An 18,516-nucleotide genomic window follows, 5' to 3' on the forward strand; every position below is an offset into this window, starting at 1 on the left:
AGGACAATTTATAAGCAGGCCCTGTAAGAATTTTTCTTTGTGATGTTCCCAGGAGCCGAGCAGCTGAAAGGATAAAGCAAGGCTCCAGGTGAGGGTATGGGGACTGGTGTCCCTGTCCTAGCTGACCCAGGCTGCAAGAGCTGAGGCCGCCAGGAGCCTGTAGCTTCCCGTCCACCATGACTGCACGTTTGAAGAGAGGGGGCTAGTGCGGCTTCTCTGGGACTTGAGGGCTCACTGGAGAGAGGAAGGGGCCGAGGTTCCAGCTCTGAGATGCTCTGTGCGTGTCCAGGCAGGAAGCACGACACTCTGAGGCAGAGTTCACTTGTGCTTATCACCCAGGAAAGGGCACTCTTCTCGACTCTGGCCTTGGCAGTAGTGCTTCAGGGTTAAGCAATGGGGCACAGGGGCCAGCTGTGATGGCATGCTTCCCCCACCAGGTAGCTGCACTCTGGGATGGTTGATAAACCAGGAGGCTAGTAAGGTTTTTTCTGGGGAAAAAACATGTTTGCTGATTTTCAGCCATTGGTCTAGAAAATAATATTTTATTTCTAAGCACATTTTGTGTTTCTGTGTATTTGTCTACAATACCAGAAATAATAAAATTTTAAAGTAACATGATATACCTGTGGGTATGTATTTGCCTATACACGGAAATAAAAAGCATCTCAAATTCAATCTTATGCAAACTAACATTCCATTTTCTCCCTAGCATACATATAATATCTAGACTCTGGAAAGACTAATTTTGGAAAAAAATATAAAAAGGGGAACACCTCAAGCTCCTTGAAATTTTGTCCATCATTATCTGTTAACCAGGGAAGGACACTCATTTCACAGACTCACACACCAGGGAGATGGCCTTAACTTCTACCAAGAAGATTCCCTCTCATGTTACAATAAGACATTTAAAATTACTGCCACAGAAGTTTAAGCAAGGACACACTTCTGTAACTGTTGAAGACACCAATACCCATGTCCTGATTATTGTCAGTTTCTACACTATGTGGCTTAGAGTGAGTCAGGCAGTAGTGTTTAAGAAGTCAGAAAATCTTGTCTATAGTCTGACTAGCACAGTCTCCTTGGTCTGTGAGTCCCATTAAAATATTATTTTTTAATTCATTTTTAATGTGCTGAAAAATGTTGAATTCAACATAGAATTCAATATAGTTGAATTAACTATAATAGAATATCCAAATCACAAGGCAAGGATATAATACCAAAGATACAAAAAAAGTTAGAAATTAAAATTCAGAACACTCAAAAAACAGAAAAACCAAATGTGCAGCACACTGTGTTTCATGTTAATAACTGCCACCCAACATGCACTCTGCAGATAATCCTGTCCAATAACCTTGCATGAAATTCAGCAGCCTATAAGCCTCATACCTACCTTCAGAACAGCTGTCTAGTATCAATGTGCAAATAAAATGTCAATGACACGCGCACACCACATGTAACATGCGATTGTGTGGGCCACATGTAACATGTGATTGGCACACGCACCACATGTAACATGTGACTGCACACACATGTAACATGTGATTGACGCGCACACCACATGTAACATGCGATTAACACCAGTCATGCTCTGATGAAACAAATCATAGAAAATAAAGGAGAGAGAAAATGTAGTAAGAGACAGTTCTAAGCACAGAAGTCTATTAGACCTGGAGTTCTGATTTCTGTTTATTTTGTAGTTAAGCTTTCAGCTTTTACCCTAAAGTATAAATGTTAACACAGAAAAATGTCTCCATGCCCTGGATTGGGGCACCTTTGAAATTGTGAAGCACCTCAACCGGTATTCATAAAATAATTAAACAGCACTTATTAAATGACTTGTGCTTCTGTGGCCCTGCCTTTAGAATTATCAGCACTGTCAAAAGAGGTTAAGTATTTAGTGCCAGGCGTGATCCTAGAGACAGACAGTGTTTATCAGTTGTAACTATTTAGGAACAACTCTGCTCAGAGTGGTTTGTGCTTTACTGTGGGTCAGCTCAAGGTAAAACCGTCAGCATGCTAAATCTATGGTTCCGCCCTCACTTTGAGGAAGATTTTCCACGTGGATGGAGACAGGATGCTACGGTCCACTTGAAAATAAGATGAGGTGCCAGTTAAATTGTAGGCCATCTGTCAGTCAAATCTTTAAAAGAAGAAAAAGCAGCACACAAGGATGGAGAGAGCAGCTTGGTGGCCAGCCCAGTGCTCCCGGCGCTCTGCAAAGACCCAGGGAAGCCTCACTCTACTCCACAGGGCACCAGGCTGGCTCAGAACAGCGCTGCGAGCAGACTTCTCAAGAAGTCGTCAGTGACACTGCAGTGCCGTCCTCGCTTCCATTCTGAACAGGAGATAGACGACAAGCTGGGCGGTTGCCAACGCCACCCATAGCACACCCCACCCCGGGCAGGCGGCTAACCATGCCGCCTGCTGACAACAAGACTCTGCCTTCCGCTGTGATCACTCCTTAAAGATGTAGGAATACAGTCATGGTAGCTGTGGGGGATCAGCCACTTTTCCTACAAGCTAGAAAACAAGGTTAATACTTACATGAATTATCACTATAACAGTGACAGCTTCTAAATTAATTTTAGCTTCAAGGAATAGACTGACCCCAAAAATAATGTTTACTATAAAAACAATTTCTGTAAAGCTAACCTCATATCCTGATTTTCCAGGGAAACATGAACTGGAGGAAAATAATACAAGTCTATCAAAACTTTTTATAAAGACAGTCAATAACTGACACTTCATCGACAGAGATCCTAGAATGGATGCCCCTCTGTCCACTTCAATCTCATCATATAACAAGTGTGGGCACTCTCACCCTTCCATTAAATCCCGCAGCTTAAATACCAATCTCAATCTCAGCATAATTGTTTCATTTGAGACTAAATGTTCTATGAACTGAAACATGGCCTGATTGTGGTGTGTGTAACAACCACCTATGTACTCTACTAGTATACTTTCCTCTCTCCTTTAATTGTTAGCACCAGAAAATAATACTGATACAACTTCTAGCTACTGAGGTAAATGAAAAAACAGGATTCAAAGAATCAAATGAACAAAAATATCAGGCTGCAAATGAACACAACATTTAGTCAGTCATCATACCTGAGTATCCCCAGAGAAGTTGTTGTGCTAGAATATAATTAAATCCGTTCTTAGAAAAAGCCGAAATTGTCACAGTTTTCACATAATGGCTACAGCAATTATTCTGAATCTTAAGATAGCACTGTTTTCATAATCTTATACATCATTATGTAAAAGAAAAAACATAAACAAACTCCAAACATAGCAGAATATACATTTAAGATTTAAGGATATACTTCAATATAATTGACCTAGGTTTGATTCCTGGGTCAGAAGGTCTGCTGGAGAAGGGATAGGCTACCCACTCCAGTTTTTCTTGGGCTTCCCTTGTGGCTCAGCTAGTAAAGAATCTGCCTGCAATGCAGGAGACCTGGGTTAAATCCCTGGGTTGAGAAGATCCCCTGGAGAAGGGAAAGGCTACCCACTCCAGTATTCTGGCCTGGAGAATTCCATGCACTGTACAGTCCATGGGGTTGTAAAGAGTCGGACACGGCTGAGCGACTTTCACTTTCAATATAAACTAAATCCAAATTATGAATCATTCCTACCATATGTTTGATTCAACTGCTTTTCTTCTACTTCCTCCAAAACCCATTTACCTGCTCTTCTAACTTCCAAGAGTCACCCACTTACTCAAGTAACTTAATACAGAAATAACCTAGACCTATGATAGAAAAAAACAAAACAACAGAATCTTCACCCCAACTCTGAAGTTCCAGAGAGTCCTAAGTCCTTCAAGCTCTTTTAGCCTCAGTGTCTCCGTCCCTCAGAGGAGGATGAAGGTGGAGAACAAATGAGACACAGAAGATACACATTTGAAAAGAAATTCTGACTCACGGCCACACTGCAGGCATCTGCCTGCTTGTATCCCCATCCCCGCAGCTCCATCCCATCCAGTCCAACAATGGAAGCTCAGCATCAGCCTATCAACCTGGCGCTGGGAACATGAGCCCAGGAAAACAGGGCAGATCAGGCAGAGAGGATTAAATGGGCGGCGATAGGCTCCAGAGTGACACACAGGCACCCAGCTCAGGTCCGCGTGGCCTGCAGGGGCAGGGATGGCAGAGAAAGCCTCTCCGTGGAGGAGACTTGTAGATTGAACAGAAGCCTGCAGACAGGGTGCAGGAGAGAGAGTATTTTAAGCAAAGGGGACACTGTGTGCAGAAACACAGATACGAGAAAACCTGAATTCGTGTAAAAGAAAACTACCAAGCATCCACCTTGAAGTGGGCTCTTGCCACATGGGAGTGACAAACCTCACAGGGGTCCACTCTCTCGGATGAAGGGAACTCTGGTCTCTCGAGGCCAGTCACGGGAGCCCCACAGACCACTCAGACAAGACCGGACCTGTCAGGAGTCAGGATATACTCTGGAACCCATCAGCGGACAGTGATGAGATGAGATGAGCATGGCAGGGAGGAGGCCCTAGGGGCTCACAGCACAGCCAGAGAAGGGCGATGCAGAAATTCCATCCCCAGAGCCCAGAGACATGAGAACAAGGGTGGTAATGGTGCCGTGCTCACAAGGAAAGATCACACAAGAGGCGAGACAGATGTGGACACAAGATGAGGACTCAAGTGGGGAAAGCGTGGTCTTTGAGCTCCCTGAGGAGCTCCAAGAGGAGAATGACAACAGTGTTTCTTGTGAGCCAGGCGTCATGTTAAACTACACGCTCTATGTACACCAGTTTATCTTCAGAGAAAGCCTGCCAAACTAAAATATCACCGGAGAGGTTGTCAATAGCCTGCCTGACGGCCATCATGCAAACTGGATAAAATTCAGCTGGTAGGCTGGGACTTCCTGCCATCCTCCATTCAACCCTTATTCTCATTTCATTACACTTGTAAGAAAGAAAGCAATCTTGCATTTCATGTAGTTGAATCTCGAGTGCCCCAGATACACTTTTCTGGAAGGATGTCACCGATGAGGAAAGAGACTCACAGGGATCAGGTAATTTGTTGAAGGTCACACAATGGAGGAATCAAGTCTGAGCCCAGATCTGTGCACTGACAGACTCTGGGCCCATACCCACCACCCTGCACTGCACTGCGAGTCCTGAAACTGGGCACCAACAGAAGAGGTAGAGATGGAGGGACCTGGATAAAAAAGGAAGCCCAAAGACCATAAGGAGTTCTTGAACTGATCCCCATTTAGGGGGTCAACTGAGGAACGGGAATTCACAAATAATTCTTAAAAGCAGGCAAAGTATCAGGACAACAAGAGAGCCTGGGATTCAAAGATGAGCGACCAGTAGGAGCAAAGCCTCAGGGGGACCAGGTAAGAAGAACAAAACAATTTCACTGGATCTAATAATTTTTAAAAAGTCATTAATTGGTGATCTCAGTTGGGAAATTTCATTGCACTGAATGAAAAGTGTGTCTGCAGAGACAACAGATGGTGAGCAAATGCAGACGACAAGCACATGCCACTCCTCCAGATACTGAAGTACACAGAAAGCAAACTAAAGTCAAGGTTGGCTTTGTTTCCCCCAAATGAGAGAGAAGACTCTGTGGATCACAACTCACTGTGGAAAATTCTTAAAGAGACGGGAATACCAGACCACTTGACCTGCCTTTGAGAAATCTGTATGCAGGTCAAGAGGCAACAGTTAGAACTGGACATGAAACAACAGACTGGTTCCAAATCGGGAAAGGAGTACATCAAGGCTGTATATTGTCACCCTACTTATTTAACTTATATGCAGAGTACATCATGAGAAATGCCAGGCTGGATGAAGCACAAGCTGGAATCAAGATTGCTGGGAGGAACATCAATAACCTCAGATATGCAGATGACACCACCCTTATGGCAGAAAAGGAAGAAGAACTAAAGAGCCTCTTGATGAAACTGAAAGAGGAGAGTGAAAAAGTTGGCTTAAATATCAATGTTCAGAAAACTAAAGATCATGGCATCTGGTCCCATCACTTCATGGCAAATAGTTGGGGAAACAATGGAAATAGTGACAGACTTTATTTTGGGGGCTCCAAAATCACTGCAGATGGTGACTGCAGCCATGAAATTAAAAGATGCTTTCTCCTTGGAGGAAAAGTTATGACCAATGTAGACAGCATATTAAAAAGCAGAGACATTACTTTGCCAACAAAGGTCTGTCTAGTTACAGCTATGGTTTTTCCAGTGGTCATGTATGGATGTGAGAGTTGGACTGTGAAGAAAGCTGAGTGCCAAAGAACGGATGCTTTTGAACTGTGGTTTTGAAGAGGACTCTTGAGAATCCCTTGGACAGCAAGGAGATCCAACCAGTCCATCCTAAAGGAAATCAGTCCTGAAGATATTCATTGGAAGGACTGATGCTGAAGCTGAAACTCCAATACTTTGGCCACATGATGTGAAGAACTCACTTATTTGAAAAGACCCTGATGCTGGGGAAAAACTGAAGGTGGGAGGAGAAGGGGACAACAGAGGATGAGATGGTTGGATGGCATCACTGACTCAATGGACATGAGTTTGAGTAGGCTCTGGGAGTTGGTGGTAGACAGGGAAGCCTGGTGTGCTGCAGTCCATGGGGTCGCAAAGAGTCGGACACGACTGAGCAACTTAACTGACTGACTGAACTGAAGCGTGCAACTGCAAATGAGAGGCGACAGAGTTAAATAGTGAGAGTACCAGCAGTACCATAGTACTTAGCTGAGGATTTTACATGTGAAAGAAGTGGAAGATGGTATTTTGTTGGGGCTATACCCATTTCGAAAGAAAACACTTCCCATGCAACTGTGTGCAGTTGTACTTCCAAATATGGCCAATCAGATTTTACTTAAAATTAGGAAAGACAAGCCCACAGTGCTTTGTGTCAGCAAAAAGATCACATAATCTGTATTTTTTTCCTTTTATTTATTTATTTAAAAAAACTTTTTGAAATAATCATATGGTTTTTATCTTTTTTTTTTCCATTTATTTTTATTAGTTGGAGGCTAATTACTTTACATCATTACAGTAGTTTTTGTCATACATTGACATGAATTAGCCATGGATTTACATGTATTCCTCATCCCAGTCCCCCTCCCACCTCCCTCTCTTGGATTAAAGATCTAAATATAAGACCAGAAACTATAAAACTCCTAGAGGAGAACATAGGCAAAACGCTCTCCGACATAAATCACAGCAGGATCCTCTATGACCCACATCCCAGAATTTTAGAAATAAAAGCAAAAATAAACAAATGGGACCTAATGAAACTTAAAAGCTTTTGTACAACAAAGGAAACTATAAGCAAGGTGAAAAGACAGCCCTCAGATTGGGAGAAAATAATAGCAAATGAAGCAACAGACAAAGGATTAATCTCAAAAATATACAAGCAACTCCTGCAGCTCAATTCCAGAAAAATAAATGACCCAATCAAAAAATGGGCCAAAGAACTCAACAGACATTTCTCCAAGGAAGACATACAGATGGCTAACAAACACATGAAAAGATGCTCAACATCACTCATTATCAGAGAAATGCAAATCAAAACCACAATAAGGTACCATTATACGCCAGTCAGGATGGCTGCTATCCAAAAGTCTACAAGCAATAAATGCTGGAGAGGGTGTGGAGAAAAGGGAACCCTCTTACACTGTTGGTGGGAATGCAAACTAGTACAGCCGCTATGGAAAACATAATCTGTTTTTACAGCCAAAAAGGCCCACTGACATTTCACATCTGTGATGTTCCCAACTGTAGAAAGGGAGCCCAACAGACACAGCTCCCTCGGCCTCTCTTCTCACACTCTTGCCCCATACATCAGCAAGAAGACTGGCTCACTGACCTCTCATTGTAGGAAGAGATGCCTGCCCCTGACCAGAGGGATGCCTGGGATGGCTCCCGCAGCTCCGCAGTGCAGGGCATGCTGGGAAGGAAGTCAAGGTCCCCAGTGCTACCTGTGACCAGCCTGGTGAGCTTGTCCATCTCACCCTAGAGGCCAGAGTACAGGCCCACACTGTGCCCTAAGCCATGCCCCCAAGACCACGGCCACTGCAGTGACGCAGGACTGACCAGTAAGGTCTGCCCACTGGTTCCTCTCTGCGTCTTCCTTCACCAACTGGGGTCCCAGGAAAGGAAAGCAAAGGGGTCATTACTGAGACCCCACTGGCCCTACACCATAATGCTTCCCAAGCAGTAAATCTGTTCATGGGGATAAAGTGACATCAAAAATACATTTCTGTCTGGAACTAATGGTACAAAACAACAGGGAGGATGCCCGGGAGGCAGTCCTTCACCACGTGGCCAGATAAAGACACCAGAAAGGCTAGAGACCAGGATGATTAAATAATCACAATGGTGGCAGGCTAATATTAATACTTAAATCCAGATAAGTGACAGTGAAGACAACTCCTGGGATAACTAGCTGCACATCATGGGTGACAATAACACCAAAGACATCCCTTCTACTGTAAAACCAGGAACCAGAGATAAAATACAAGTCTATAGATGATTCCAAAATAACAAATCAGAACTCATAGTAGACGAGAAAATGGGAAAACACATAGAGTGGGAAGACTCAGCTTTACAAAGATGTCAAATTACTGAGTTAACAGTAGATAAATGTAACTCATCCCAAAAACATTATGATAGGTCCCCATTCATGCAGGGCTAGAGAAGAGGTTGTGGCCACGCCCTGTGCCACAGAGTACTTGAAAATTCTAATTAAGACCAACATTATCCTGCTGATCTTCTACCCTTTGAACCTGATTTGATTCTGAATAATTTTCGACTGATTTCCAACTCCCTACCTACCTCAGAAACTAATGCACATGAACAAAAATTCTCTCTTCAAAACAAAGTGAAACCACACAATGAAATAGCACAGCTGTGAGAAAGAACGGTCTGCAACTGCTGACACCAAGCTGGATGATCCCAAATTCAGGGCAAGTGACCACAGCAGACTGTGTGAACATGGATTCCCCCCAGAGGAAGCACAGGAAGCCCCGAGTCCACCTGTGCTGTAGAGAGTCAGGGTCACAGTTGCCCTTGGGTGGTCAATACTATCTCAGAGAGGCAGGCAGCCTTCTGGTTCTGATCCGGGCATGTTCAGATTATAAAATTCCACTAGACCTATGTGTAAGATAAGTATACTTTTCTGTGTGTACATTGTATTGCGATGTAATGTTTTACATAAGAACATAATAGAGAACTTGGGAAGTAAGAACTTGTAAAACTTTGGAGCAGAGAATGGCAGAGACATAGGAAAGAATCCACATTAAGACTCCCAACAAGGCTCCTCTAAAGCTCCCGACACAGGGAACAGCAGTGAGCCCTCCGGCTCACACCGCATTGCCCACAGCTTCCCTGCGCTCCATCCTGAATCTGTCCCCCAAGCGCCAACTCCTTTTGCTTCCATTTATAGGAATGAATGTGCATGAACATTAGCAAGTTTTCCTTTAGCCGTTACCTTTGAAAACAAACCAGCACACAGTACAAAAGACACATCACAAAGAGCACGCTTTACAACCTTACCTGGTAGGACAAACCCAGAATTTTTCAGGCCAATATCTAACTTAAAAAAAGTTCAATATCCTCCAATTAAAAAAAAAAAAAGAGTGGCTGAAAGAATAAATAAACAAAAAAAAAAAAAGTTCAGGCAACAGTCTTACAAAAGTGCTCACAAAAGTTGAAAGATAAGGTTAAACAGAACCTTAGTGATTTTTCCTCCAATTATTCTGTCTTTTCCTAAAAAGGACTCCCAATAGAGGGCACCCATTCCTGCCTCGGCCCCAGGAGTCCTCCCGACCCTGATGCACAGGTCACTTCTCAACCTGCAGGTCCCCAAAGCCACCCCAACACAACCACATGGAACCCTGGAGGCAGGTGGTGTGGGGGCAGAGCAGGCAGACTCCCTCTCCCCTCATGTGTCCACCTAACCCACAGCAGTGCTCTCACTGCCACTCGGGCCACCAGGGAGGAGGCCGGGGGCAAAAATGGGGAAAGAAATGGGGGAGCACTGCAGGCCCCTGAGGCACTGTGCAGGGGTGAGGACCACCGCCACACCCTAACCCTAAACACAGGTTTCTAAACACAGGACCACGTTCGCATTCGGATAGATGTCAGCATCCCTGACTGACACATCTCAAACCACAAGTACATGAGGTTGAACTGTATGGAGCTGCTAATCAATAGGCAATTCCATACTCGTTCAACTTAACAGGAAACACATAAATTGTTCACATTTTTGTAAATACATTTATTTTTAAAAAGCTAAAATAGCTATAATACCTCGGGTTTGGGCAGCTTCCTTTAAAGCAGCTAGAAGGTGAGGCTTCAAGTTATCCAAAAGAAATCGTCCTTCAAGACCTGGGAAAAGGGACCTAAAAAGTGACAGAAATGCATCAATTTTAAGTAGATAAGTTCAGTGATATAATTTCAAGCCAGTTACATGTGCTCACTATTTTACCTAAGTTATAAAGCACATCTCAAATCACATGCAACCCTTGTGATCCAGTACTATCCAGGTGTGGCTTTAAACCCTGAGGCAGCATGCAAACTCAGGGATGCCCCAGGAACACCTTAGAGAAACATGCACTGTATTCCCTGAAATGTCAATAGGCATCCTGAGCTATGATTACCGAGTAGAGTATTTTCATGAATTTAATTTCATCAAAATAACTTACTTTTGACTAACTTTAGTTATTACTAGCTCTCTGTAGCCATTCTTTTCCACGTTCTGCTATTAGAATTTCCAGGAACAAGGACGGCTTGCACTGCTTTTTAATGAATAAAAAACATCTGGAGGCCCTTCCACAAAGAACTTAACGGTGTGTTCTTTTCTAATGGAGCAGCTCTGCAGAGCCCCCTAAGGCCTTACACACACCGACACGGCTAGGCGGGGGCCCTGCCTACCTGGGGTGCTCCTCCGAGGCGATGTAGACCACGTCCTGGTCGCACACGGACGAGGAGAAGGGGACAAAGGCCCCGCTCTGCAGCGGCAGCAGCTCCAGCCCCAGCAGCTCGCCGTAGGCCTGGTCGGAGAGCACGAACTCCAGCAGGTGCAGCCTCTCAGGCGCACCGGCACCGCCCAGGCCCGCCTTCCGCAGCACCTGCCGGGTCCACGCAGGCGTCACCTGGGTCAGCGGCCCAGCGCTGGAGGCCACGAGCTGGGCGGCGGCAGCCAGGTGGGCCGGGGCCCGGACCACCTGCCTCCCCGAGCGCTGCAGGAAGCAGAGGACGGCCGGGGCGTAGTCCAGGCCCTCGTCCAGATCCGAGAAGCATGCCTGCTCCAGGGGGACCCAGTGGCCGCCCAGGGAGGGCAGCACCGCGTGCTGGAAGAGCTCCTGGAACAGCGGCTCCAGCGCAGGCCGCCAGGGCAGCTTGACCCGCGCAGCATCCGGCCACAGCCCATAGACCGCGGCCACCGAGAGCGGCAGCCCAGGGCTGCAGCCGGCCCGCAGGCGGGCAATGGCGTCAAGGATGAGGGCGGCGTAGGCCCTGGGCACCACGGTCAGCACAAGCAGCTCGTTCCACACGGCGGCCGGGTCCCTCCACTGGTCCAGCTCCCGCCACTTGATGCTCCTGCGGTTGTCTGTCAGGCCGAAGAAGCCGCTGACGTGGACCGGGAGCCCAGTCCGGCTCTCCTCGCCCGGCGGTAACGGGAGGAAGCAGAAGGCTTTTCCTGAGAACCCAGCAGCCGCGCCTCCGGCCCCGTCCTCCTCGGCCGGCCCCGGCAGGGGCGTGGCGATGCCGATGACTGGGACGAAGCGCAGCTCGTCGGCCAGCGCGTCCAGCTGCGGGCTCAGGCCCCGGCCGCCCACGCTGTTGCACACCAGCCAAGACGTTTCCCGGGAGCCCTGGGTGCCCCCGTCCTCCAGGAAGATGCTCACGGGGTACGTGACGCACGTGACGCCGCCGCTGGGCACTCGCTCACAGTAGTCACTGAGGGCGGCCCCCAGCGCCTCCACCGCCCCGGGCCGCTCTGGCGCCGGCGCTGCCGGCTCGCGGGCCGTCACTCTGAAGACCAGCTTCTCCGAGCCGTCGGCCTCGCGGACATGCAGGGACACGCCCTGCACACTCTTCAGGAAGAGCAGCACCGTGTCCGCGTCTGCCTGGAAGGACTCGAACAGCTCCAGGACCTTCTGCTTGTTGTAGAGGGTCCCGCTAAGTTGGGAGGGCTGCCGCCGAAGCGGGAAACGGAAGAACGTCCCGGGGAAGCTGCCCTTCACAAACGTCTCCTTGGTGCTTCCAAAAAGGCCAATAAACGGCGCAAACTGGTCTGAAAGCTCGCTAATTTCTTTGCTGTCATCTCTTAGATTCCAACACTGGCCTGATTCGTGTGGACCAAAAAGTGTCTGATGAGGATCTAACATGCCAATCTGGTCACCACTAAAGATGCAAGGAACATCTGCAAAGGAAAATTCAAATCACCATCAATTGAACTATACTGCCGCTGATAATCACAATTACACTGCACAGTTACACATGGAGAAGTATGAGTCACTGAAGGATTCTAAACAGAGTTATCTAAAAATAAACTAAGTCTTGCTTTGGAAACATAATTCTTTGAATGCAAAAAAATGGTTTCTCTTTAGGTTCAAAAAGCACCAGGCATTGAGAGGCTTTAAGTGATTCTTGTGAAAACCTAAGATGTATCTTCAAGCATTTACTAAATTAATTAAAATACATATGGAATATTTGGATATTTACACTCTCCCTACAGCCTTGTGAACCCAACTAAATAGAACAGATTTGTAGCCTGTGTGCAAAGTAAAATTTCAACCACAGATTCTCTGAGAGAATGAGAAAGAACAGGTGATCTCAAGCATGTATCCTGAGCGAGTCTGAAATGGACAGTGACTTGAGGACCTAGCCTTCACACAAGACCTCTGTGGGGTCCACCCGTGGCACGCAGGGTCACCGACCACAGGCTTAGGCAATCACAAGCACCAAATCCTGAGCTTTGGGGTATTTTCAGTAGGAAATGTTACGTCCACCAGCCCACCACCACGTCCAGTCAACAAGGCTGGCCCACAGCCCCCCATTGTCCACAGTCCCCTCTGCATTCCCATTACTGAAACTATGTCAAGGAGAAGCCTGGTGGCTGGAGAAGAGAACTCATGACCTTGGCGAGTCCTTGGATTAGAGATCAGCACCCAAGGAACCCATCCCACATAAGTGTGCTGGTTCTCAGACAGGGAACAAACCCACAGTGAGAGCAGATACCCGCCACCAGGGGACTCGACAATACACCCCTGACAACAGGCTCCAGGCTTATGCAACGCACAAGTGTGCCCCCATAAAATTTAAAAACCACTGCATGTCACAGATGTGAGGAATAACTCACAGACAGTTGAACACATGACTATTAATATTCACATAATTGTTACATAACATAATGACTTCATCAGTTTTATAACATAATACATAATATTACTTAACACAATACTATACATTGTAACACTGTAAATGCAATTTTAAAAATAGGTTTGCTAAAAATGGGCCATAGTGAGGATGCTTCTGCGTCCCACTTGCTCAGGGCAGTCCCAATTTGGGCCAGTGACTGAGAATAATATCACTTCTTAACCCTCAGGACTGCCCCAGTTTGGGGAATCAATTACATGTTACTCTAGTGACAGCTAGAACTCTGCCAGCGCAGCCCCTGCTTCTCCTGCAAGTTCAAAATGCAAAAACAATTCCAAATTAAGCCATAACTGGTGCTGATTTCATTAAAAAGTTTTATCACAAGACCACAGTAAATACTAAGAACTCTGGTTCCAGAAGAACAGCCCTAAAAGTTACAAGTATTTCCTAGTGTAACTGAATCAGAAACCTCATATTCTTTCTAGATTCCAAACATGACTTCAAAGTCATCATCAAAATACTCAAGTTTAAGAAGAGCAAAATTTCTATAGGGAAAGTGAGAAACCAAGATCATTTCAAAGTTCTCCTCTGTGTTAGTTACGTACCATTGGATATTATATTTCCTTCTTCCTGTTATTTAAAAATATGTACAAGATAATCTGTGAAAACCAGTTTGCCTGACTCAAAAATCTGCAGTACAAAAGTTTTTGGAGTAACAATTTTGTGTAGGCTGATGTAAAGTCTCGAACTTCACATAAAATGACTGACTATACTACATTGATTCCACCAGAAATGATGACATTAACTTTTACATCACACGAAGATTTGATATGGTTACCAAGATAACTAGAGAAAACACAAGATACACTGAAATTTCATCAGCATTCAATATCATCTCTGAAGTTTACCCGATAATATACAAAGCAGAGGCTAAAATAACTGTGAATCTCAAGACTGAAAAGTCAAATACCACACCTGTTATATGATAGACAGAATTGAAGCCAATTCCAAATCTTCCAACCTTCAAAGGGTCGTCCTTCTTCCTGCTCCGCGCTATTTCCTGAATGCCATGCCAGTCTTCCGGGGTGAACACCGCGTTGTTGTACACATAGAGAGCAGGCCCTGGGGGTCAAGATGCACAGGCAGGAGCTGAGAAAGAAGGAAGCCTGGACACTCACTTCTCCTACACAAACTTCCTCTGTGTAATAATGCATATTTGATGAAAAGACACAAAGAACTGAAAACAGTGACTGATCCAGTATCACCATTTGGTTGTTCTCACAATAAAAACAGAAATTACAAATTAATGGTAAAAATAACCAGCAGAAGAAATATAGTATTGTTGACACAAAATCCAAAAAGGAAAAATTATAGTGCTTAGATTCTCAAAACAGCGCAAACAAGAAAATTAATCACAGTGTACTACTTTGTAAAACTTGACCCTAAGTAACATGTTTACTTATATATTTTTGTAAATGGAATTACCTATAAATGTACTGAGAAGACTAAAGAAACTATGTTAAAATAATGCTTTTCATGCGCCTATGAATTCAAGCACAGATATGGGGATGCTGGTCATAATCTATGTTACAAAAATGGCATGACTGTAAAAGACATGTAAAATAGTCAAAGTAGAGACATGAAAAAGCCAAGCCTATGAGGTTACTACAGGAAGGTCGACCACGTGGAGATCATGGTGTGTCCCATACAGCAGGAAGGGCGTGGGTGGGCTCTGGGAGCCCCTGGCTTCTGGGAGCCCCAGCCCTTCCTTCACTCATAACTCCTAATTAACGACACCCTTGAAGTCCTGAGTAAAATGAGAAACAGGAAATCTCTTATTTTTCTGCATTGGATCTCTCTCATCTGACACATTCTGAGTCTTCTGTTTTCTCATTATATAAAAGAAACAAAAACAAGTTGAACTCAAGAGTTCTCATCTACAACACTAAGTGTCCGTAAAAGGGAAAAAAACGTAACCCAAGAAGATGACACCAGCCAAGGCACCACTCTTGTCTGAATGCGAGAAAAACCCCTCACACACCATGAGCACAGTGTCCTCAATAGATGTTAGTTAAAAAGATCACCAGGGCTTCCCTGGTGGTGCAGATGGTAAAGCATCTGCCTACGATGCGAGAGACCTGGGTTCGATCCCTGGGTCAGGAAGATCCTGTGGAGAAGGAAGTGGCAACCCACTCCAGTATGCTTGCTTGGAAAATCCCATGGACCAAGGAGCCTGGTAGGCTACAGTCCATGGGGTCAAAAAGAGTTGGACATGAACTGAGCAACTAACACCATAGTCCATGGGGTGGCAAAGAGTCAGACACAACTGAGCAACTTTCACTTTCAAAGAGATCAAAATCATGTCCAGCTCCTTCTGGACGTCCAAGTTTTAAAAATCTGTCTAATGGGACATCACTCACTCAGCTAAATAATCATTTTACATATTTTTTTTAAAAACGAAGTGAAGTCAGGGCTGGAAGCAAAAACTCCTAGACATGAGAGAGCCGAGAAGCAAAACACCTCCAGGATCTCTTCCCAGGTACAGCTCTACAGGACACTCCGACCAGCAGAATGATGCCAGACAGAGAGCGTGGCAACACATGCGAGCTCCTGGGACCCTCAGAGTAACTGGGGGTGGCCGTGTCCTCGCCAGTCCATGGATGAGCAGGCTGACATGACACACAGCCGGGTTCAGGCTCCACCCAGGCCCAGGGAGGAACTCAAGAGGCAGAACTGACACTGGGTACCAGCGCCCATGGACGTGGAGCACGGGCAGCCCCAAGCAGGATCAGGACTTAGACAGAAGCCCGTCACATCTACACTGAGTGTCTTTCAACAATGCTTATATCACAGACGCTCAGGGCCAGGAAACCTACTGGTTTCATCCTCTCACTGTAAAACTGAGCTTGCCCAAGATCAGCAGAGGTGGCAGGAGTCAGGACTAGAATGAAAACCTCTTGACATGTTATATCTCATTTCTTTATAGAATAAAAAATAAAATGCAACTTCCATATCACAAGAATAAACATATGAGCTATCATAAATGCTAAATATTTAGTATTTAAATATTTAACAGTAATGTTGATTATCCTCCTAAATCATAAAACATCTTTTAAAGAATATATGATTTACACCTCTCTTAAAAAATATGTCCAGGAAAGTCTGACTTGATCTTCCCTTTCCTCAATGACTTTCCACCACAAACAGTCATTCACAATCATTCTGTAGACTTTAAAGCTGCTCTGCAAGTGATGAATACCCTTTTCAACACAGCACTTCATAGTGCAGGGCTTCAGGAATCCTTGTGTTAGTTACAGTTTCTTACTGTCTTTCCTTTCATTCTCCTTACTCTATTCTCTCCTTTAGTCTTTCTTCCCACCTCCCTTCAAAATATTACAAGGGCATCTCTCACAGCAGAAAATAAGACACAAAACCACAGCCTCTAACTTCTTTCCAAATGCAGAGGAGTGTTCTCTTTGGAAAGGGTGCCATTCTGTCTTGCTAACGATATAAAAGGCTCACAAGTTTACTGAACAGAATAAGAGGTTTACGTATTTACATAGTTTGTTACTCTGAGTTTTAAGATTTTTATTCTTTTCTGTTCTGTAAAAATATCAACTAGCAGAGACACTTGCCCATGAAAAGCAGAGAAAACCTCTGAAGAAGTGGAGTTAAATATGCAGAGAAGTGAAGGAGAGGTGGTAATGCAACTGTGCACTGAACGCTGTACTGTAAACCACAAAAAGTCACCTGTTAGTACACAGAATAAAACGTGCAAGACTAACGACTGACTCTTACCCTGATATTGTGCCATGTCTTTCGACCAAAGAGTCTGTGTTCCATACTGAGTCTCATCGTACAAGAACTTAACTTCTGTGGCCCCAGCATCTTCTGCATTCTGAATTAATTCCTAGAAATACACCAGAAAGAGTAATATTTAATAAAACAGTAATCTACTGCCCACCTTGTATTCACCTCAAATATGTAAAAAGCCTTTACACATAAGTAAAGGAAACCCACTATCTGGATCACAAGTGGGTCTTATGTAGGTTTGCTTGTTTAGTTTGTTTTTTTAATGAGTGTATTCAAACTAAAAGGATATATCGTAAATACAAATACTGAACTCAAACAATTATCTCTTTAAATACACTCAGCCAAAAAGCAAACTTCTAAATCCAGCAGTCAAGCATGGGTTCATGGCCCCTGAATGTGGGTTTAGTATTATTTTATTTGGTCAGCTGGTTGGTTTGCAACGCTCCTGCGCAATGTTTTACATAAAATTCACAAAATTACAATATGGAATTATATAAAATTGCCCAAAAAAAGCACTGTAGAGCAACACTGCTTGACTCCAGCACACAGGGGCCCCTTTGTCTCTGAACCCTCATTCATGCCAACTGCATCTCAAGCCGTCCTGTTCAGCGTGTGCATGGCAGGTGCAGAGGGAAACAGATACAGCCATTCAAATCTAGACAAAGCTTTAAAATGCAAACACGAACAGGACTTCCTGGTAACCTCTCATCTCATGGTTACCAGCATGGAGGCGCATATGCATGCAACTCTGCCCTACCTTCAGAATCTGCCCTCCTTCTGGGTACCGTCTCAAGATGTCCTTGAGGAAGTCCACAAGTGGTGGTGTCGTTTGACCAAATCGACCTTAAAGAGAGAACACATTCAACATGGTTGAATGTTATTAAATCATTAAGAGCCTTTACAAATGATGAATACCATTTGGTTCTTAGAGACAGCAAAGCTGTGCAAGTTCTGACTTCATACATGTCACTGCAGCCCTCTGGTATGAAAACCTACCTGACTACACAGCTTCAGTACAAAGTAGAGTAGACTCAATTTTATAAAATCTCAAGATTCTTAATTAAATTACAAATTTGGGTTTTAAAAAACGCTTAAAAAATATCCTAAATGTCACATAAGATTATTAACTCAAAAATAAAGAGCATGGGGTGCTGCTATTTTCCAAAGCAAATGAAATAAATGGTGCTATTTTATGGGTGCTTTGGAGGTGGTTTTTGTCACTAAGTCGTGTCTGACTCTTTGTAACCCTATTGACTGCAGCCCGCCAGGTTTCTCTGTCCATGGGATTCTCCAGGCAAGAATACTGGAGTGGGTTGCCATTTCCTTCTCCAG

At 44.7% G+C, this 18,516-nt stretch overlaps 1 protein-coding gene across 3 annotated transcripts in view; it reads right to left on the reverse strand.

The window, feature by feature from the left end:
• SACS (sacsin molecular chaperone) overlaps positions 1–18,516 on the reverse strand; it is a 79,078-nt gene that overhangs the window by 13,454 nt on the left and 47,108 nt on the right. For 2 of the 3 annotated variants that reach the window (XM_070471672.1, XM_070471673.1), the window contains 6 exons: positions 17,942–18,027; positions 17,170–17,281; positions 14,347–14,493; positions 10,921–12,415; positions 10,297–10,388; positions 3,109–3,135 (listed from right to left, as the gene is read on the reverse strand). In XM_070471672.1, coding sequence (XP_070327773.1) covers positions 3,109–3,135; positions 10,297–10,388; positions 10,921–12,415; positions 14,347–14,493; positions 17,170–17,281; positions 17,942–18,027 — 1,959 coding nt within the window. The remainder of the gene's footprint in view (positions 1–3,108; positions 3,136–10,296; positions 10,389–10,920; positions 12,416–14,346; positions 14,494–17,169; positions 17,282–17,941; positions 18,028–18,516) is intronic. The other variant, XM_070471674.1, reaches the window with a different exon arrangement.

Source organism: Odocoileus virginianus, chromosome 8 (genome assembly GCF_023699985.2).
Source record: "Odocoileus virginianus isolate 20LAN1187 ecotype Illinois chromosome 8, Ovbor_1.2, whole genome shotgun sequence".
Taxonomy (NCBI): Eukaryota; Metazoa; Chordata; class Mammalia; order Artiodactyla; family Cervidae; genus Odocoileus; species Odocoileus virginianus.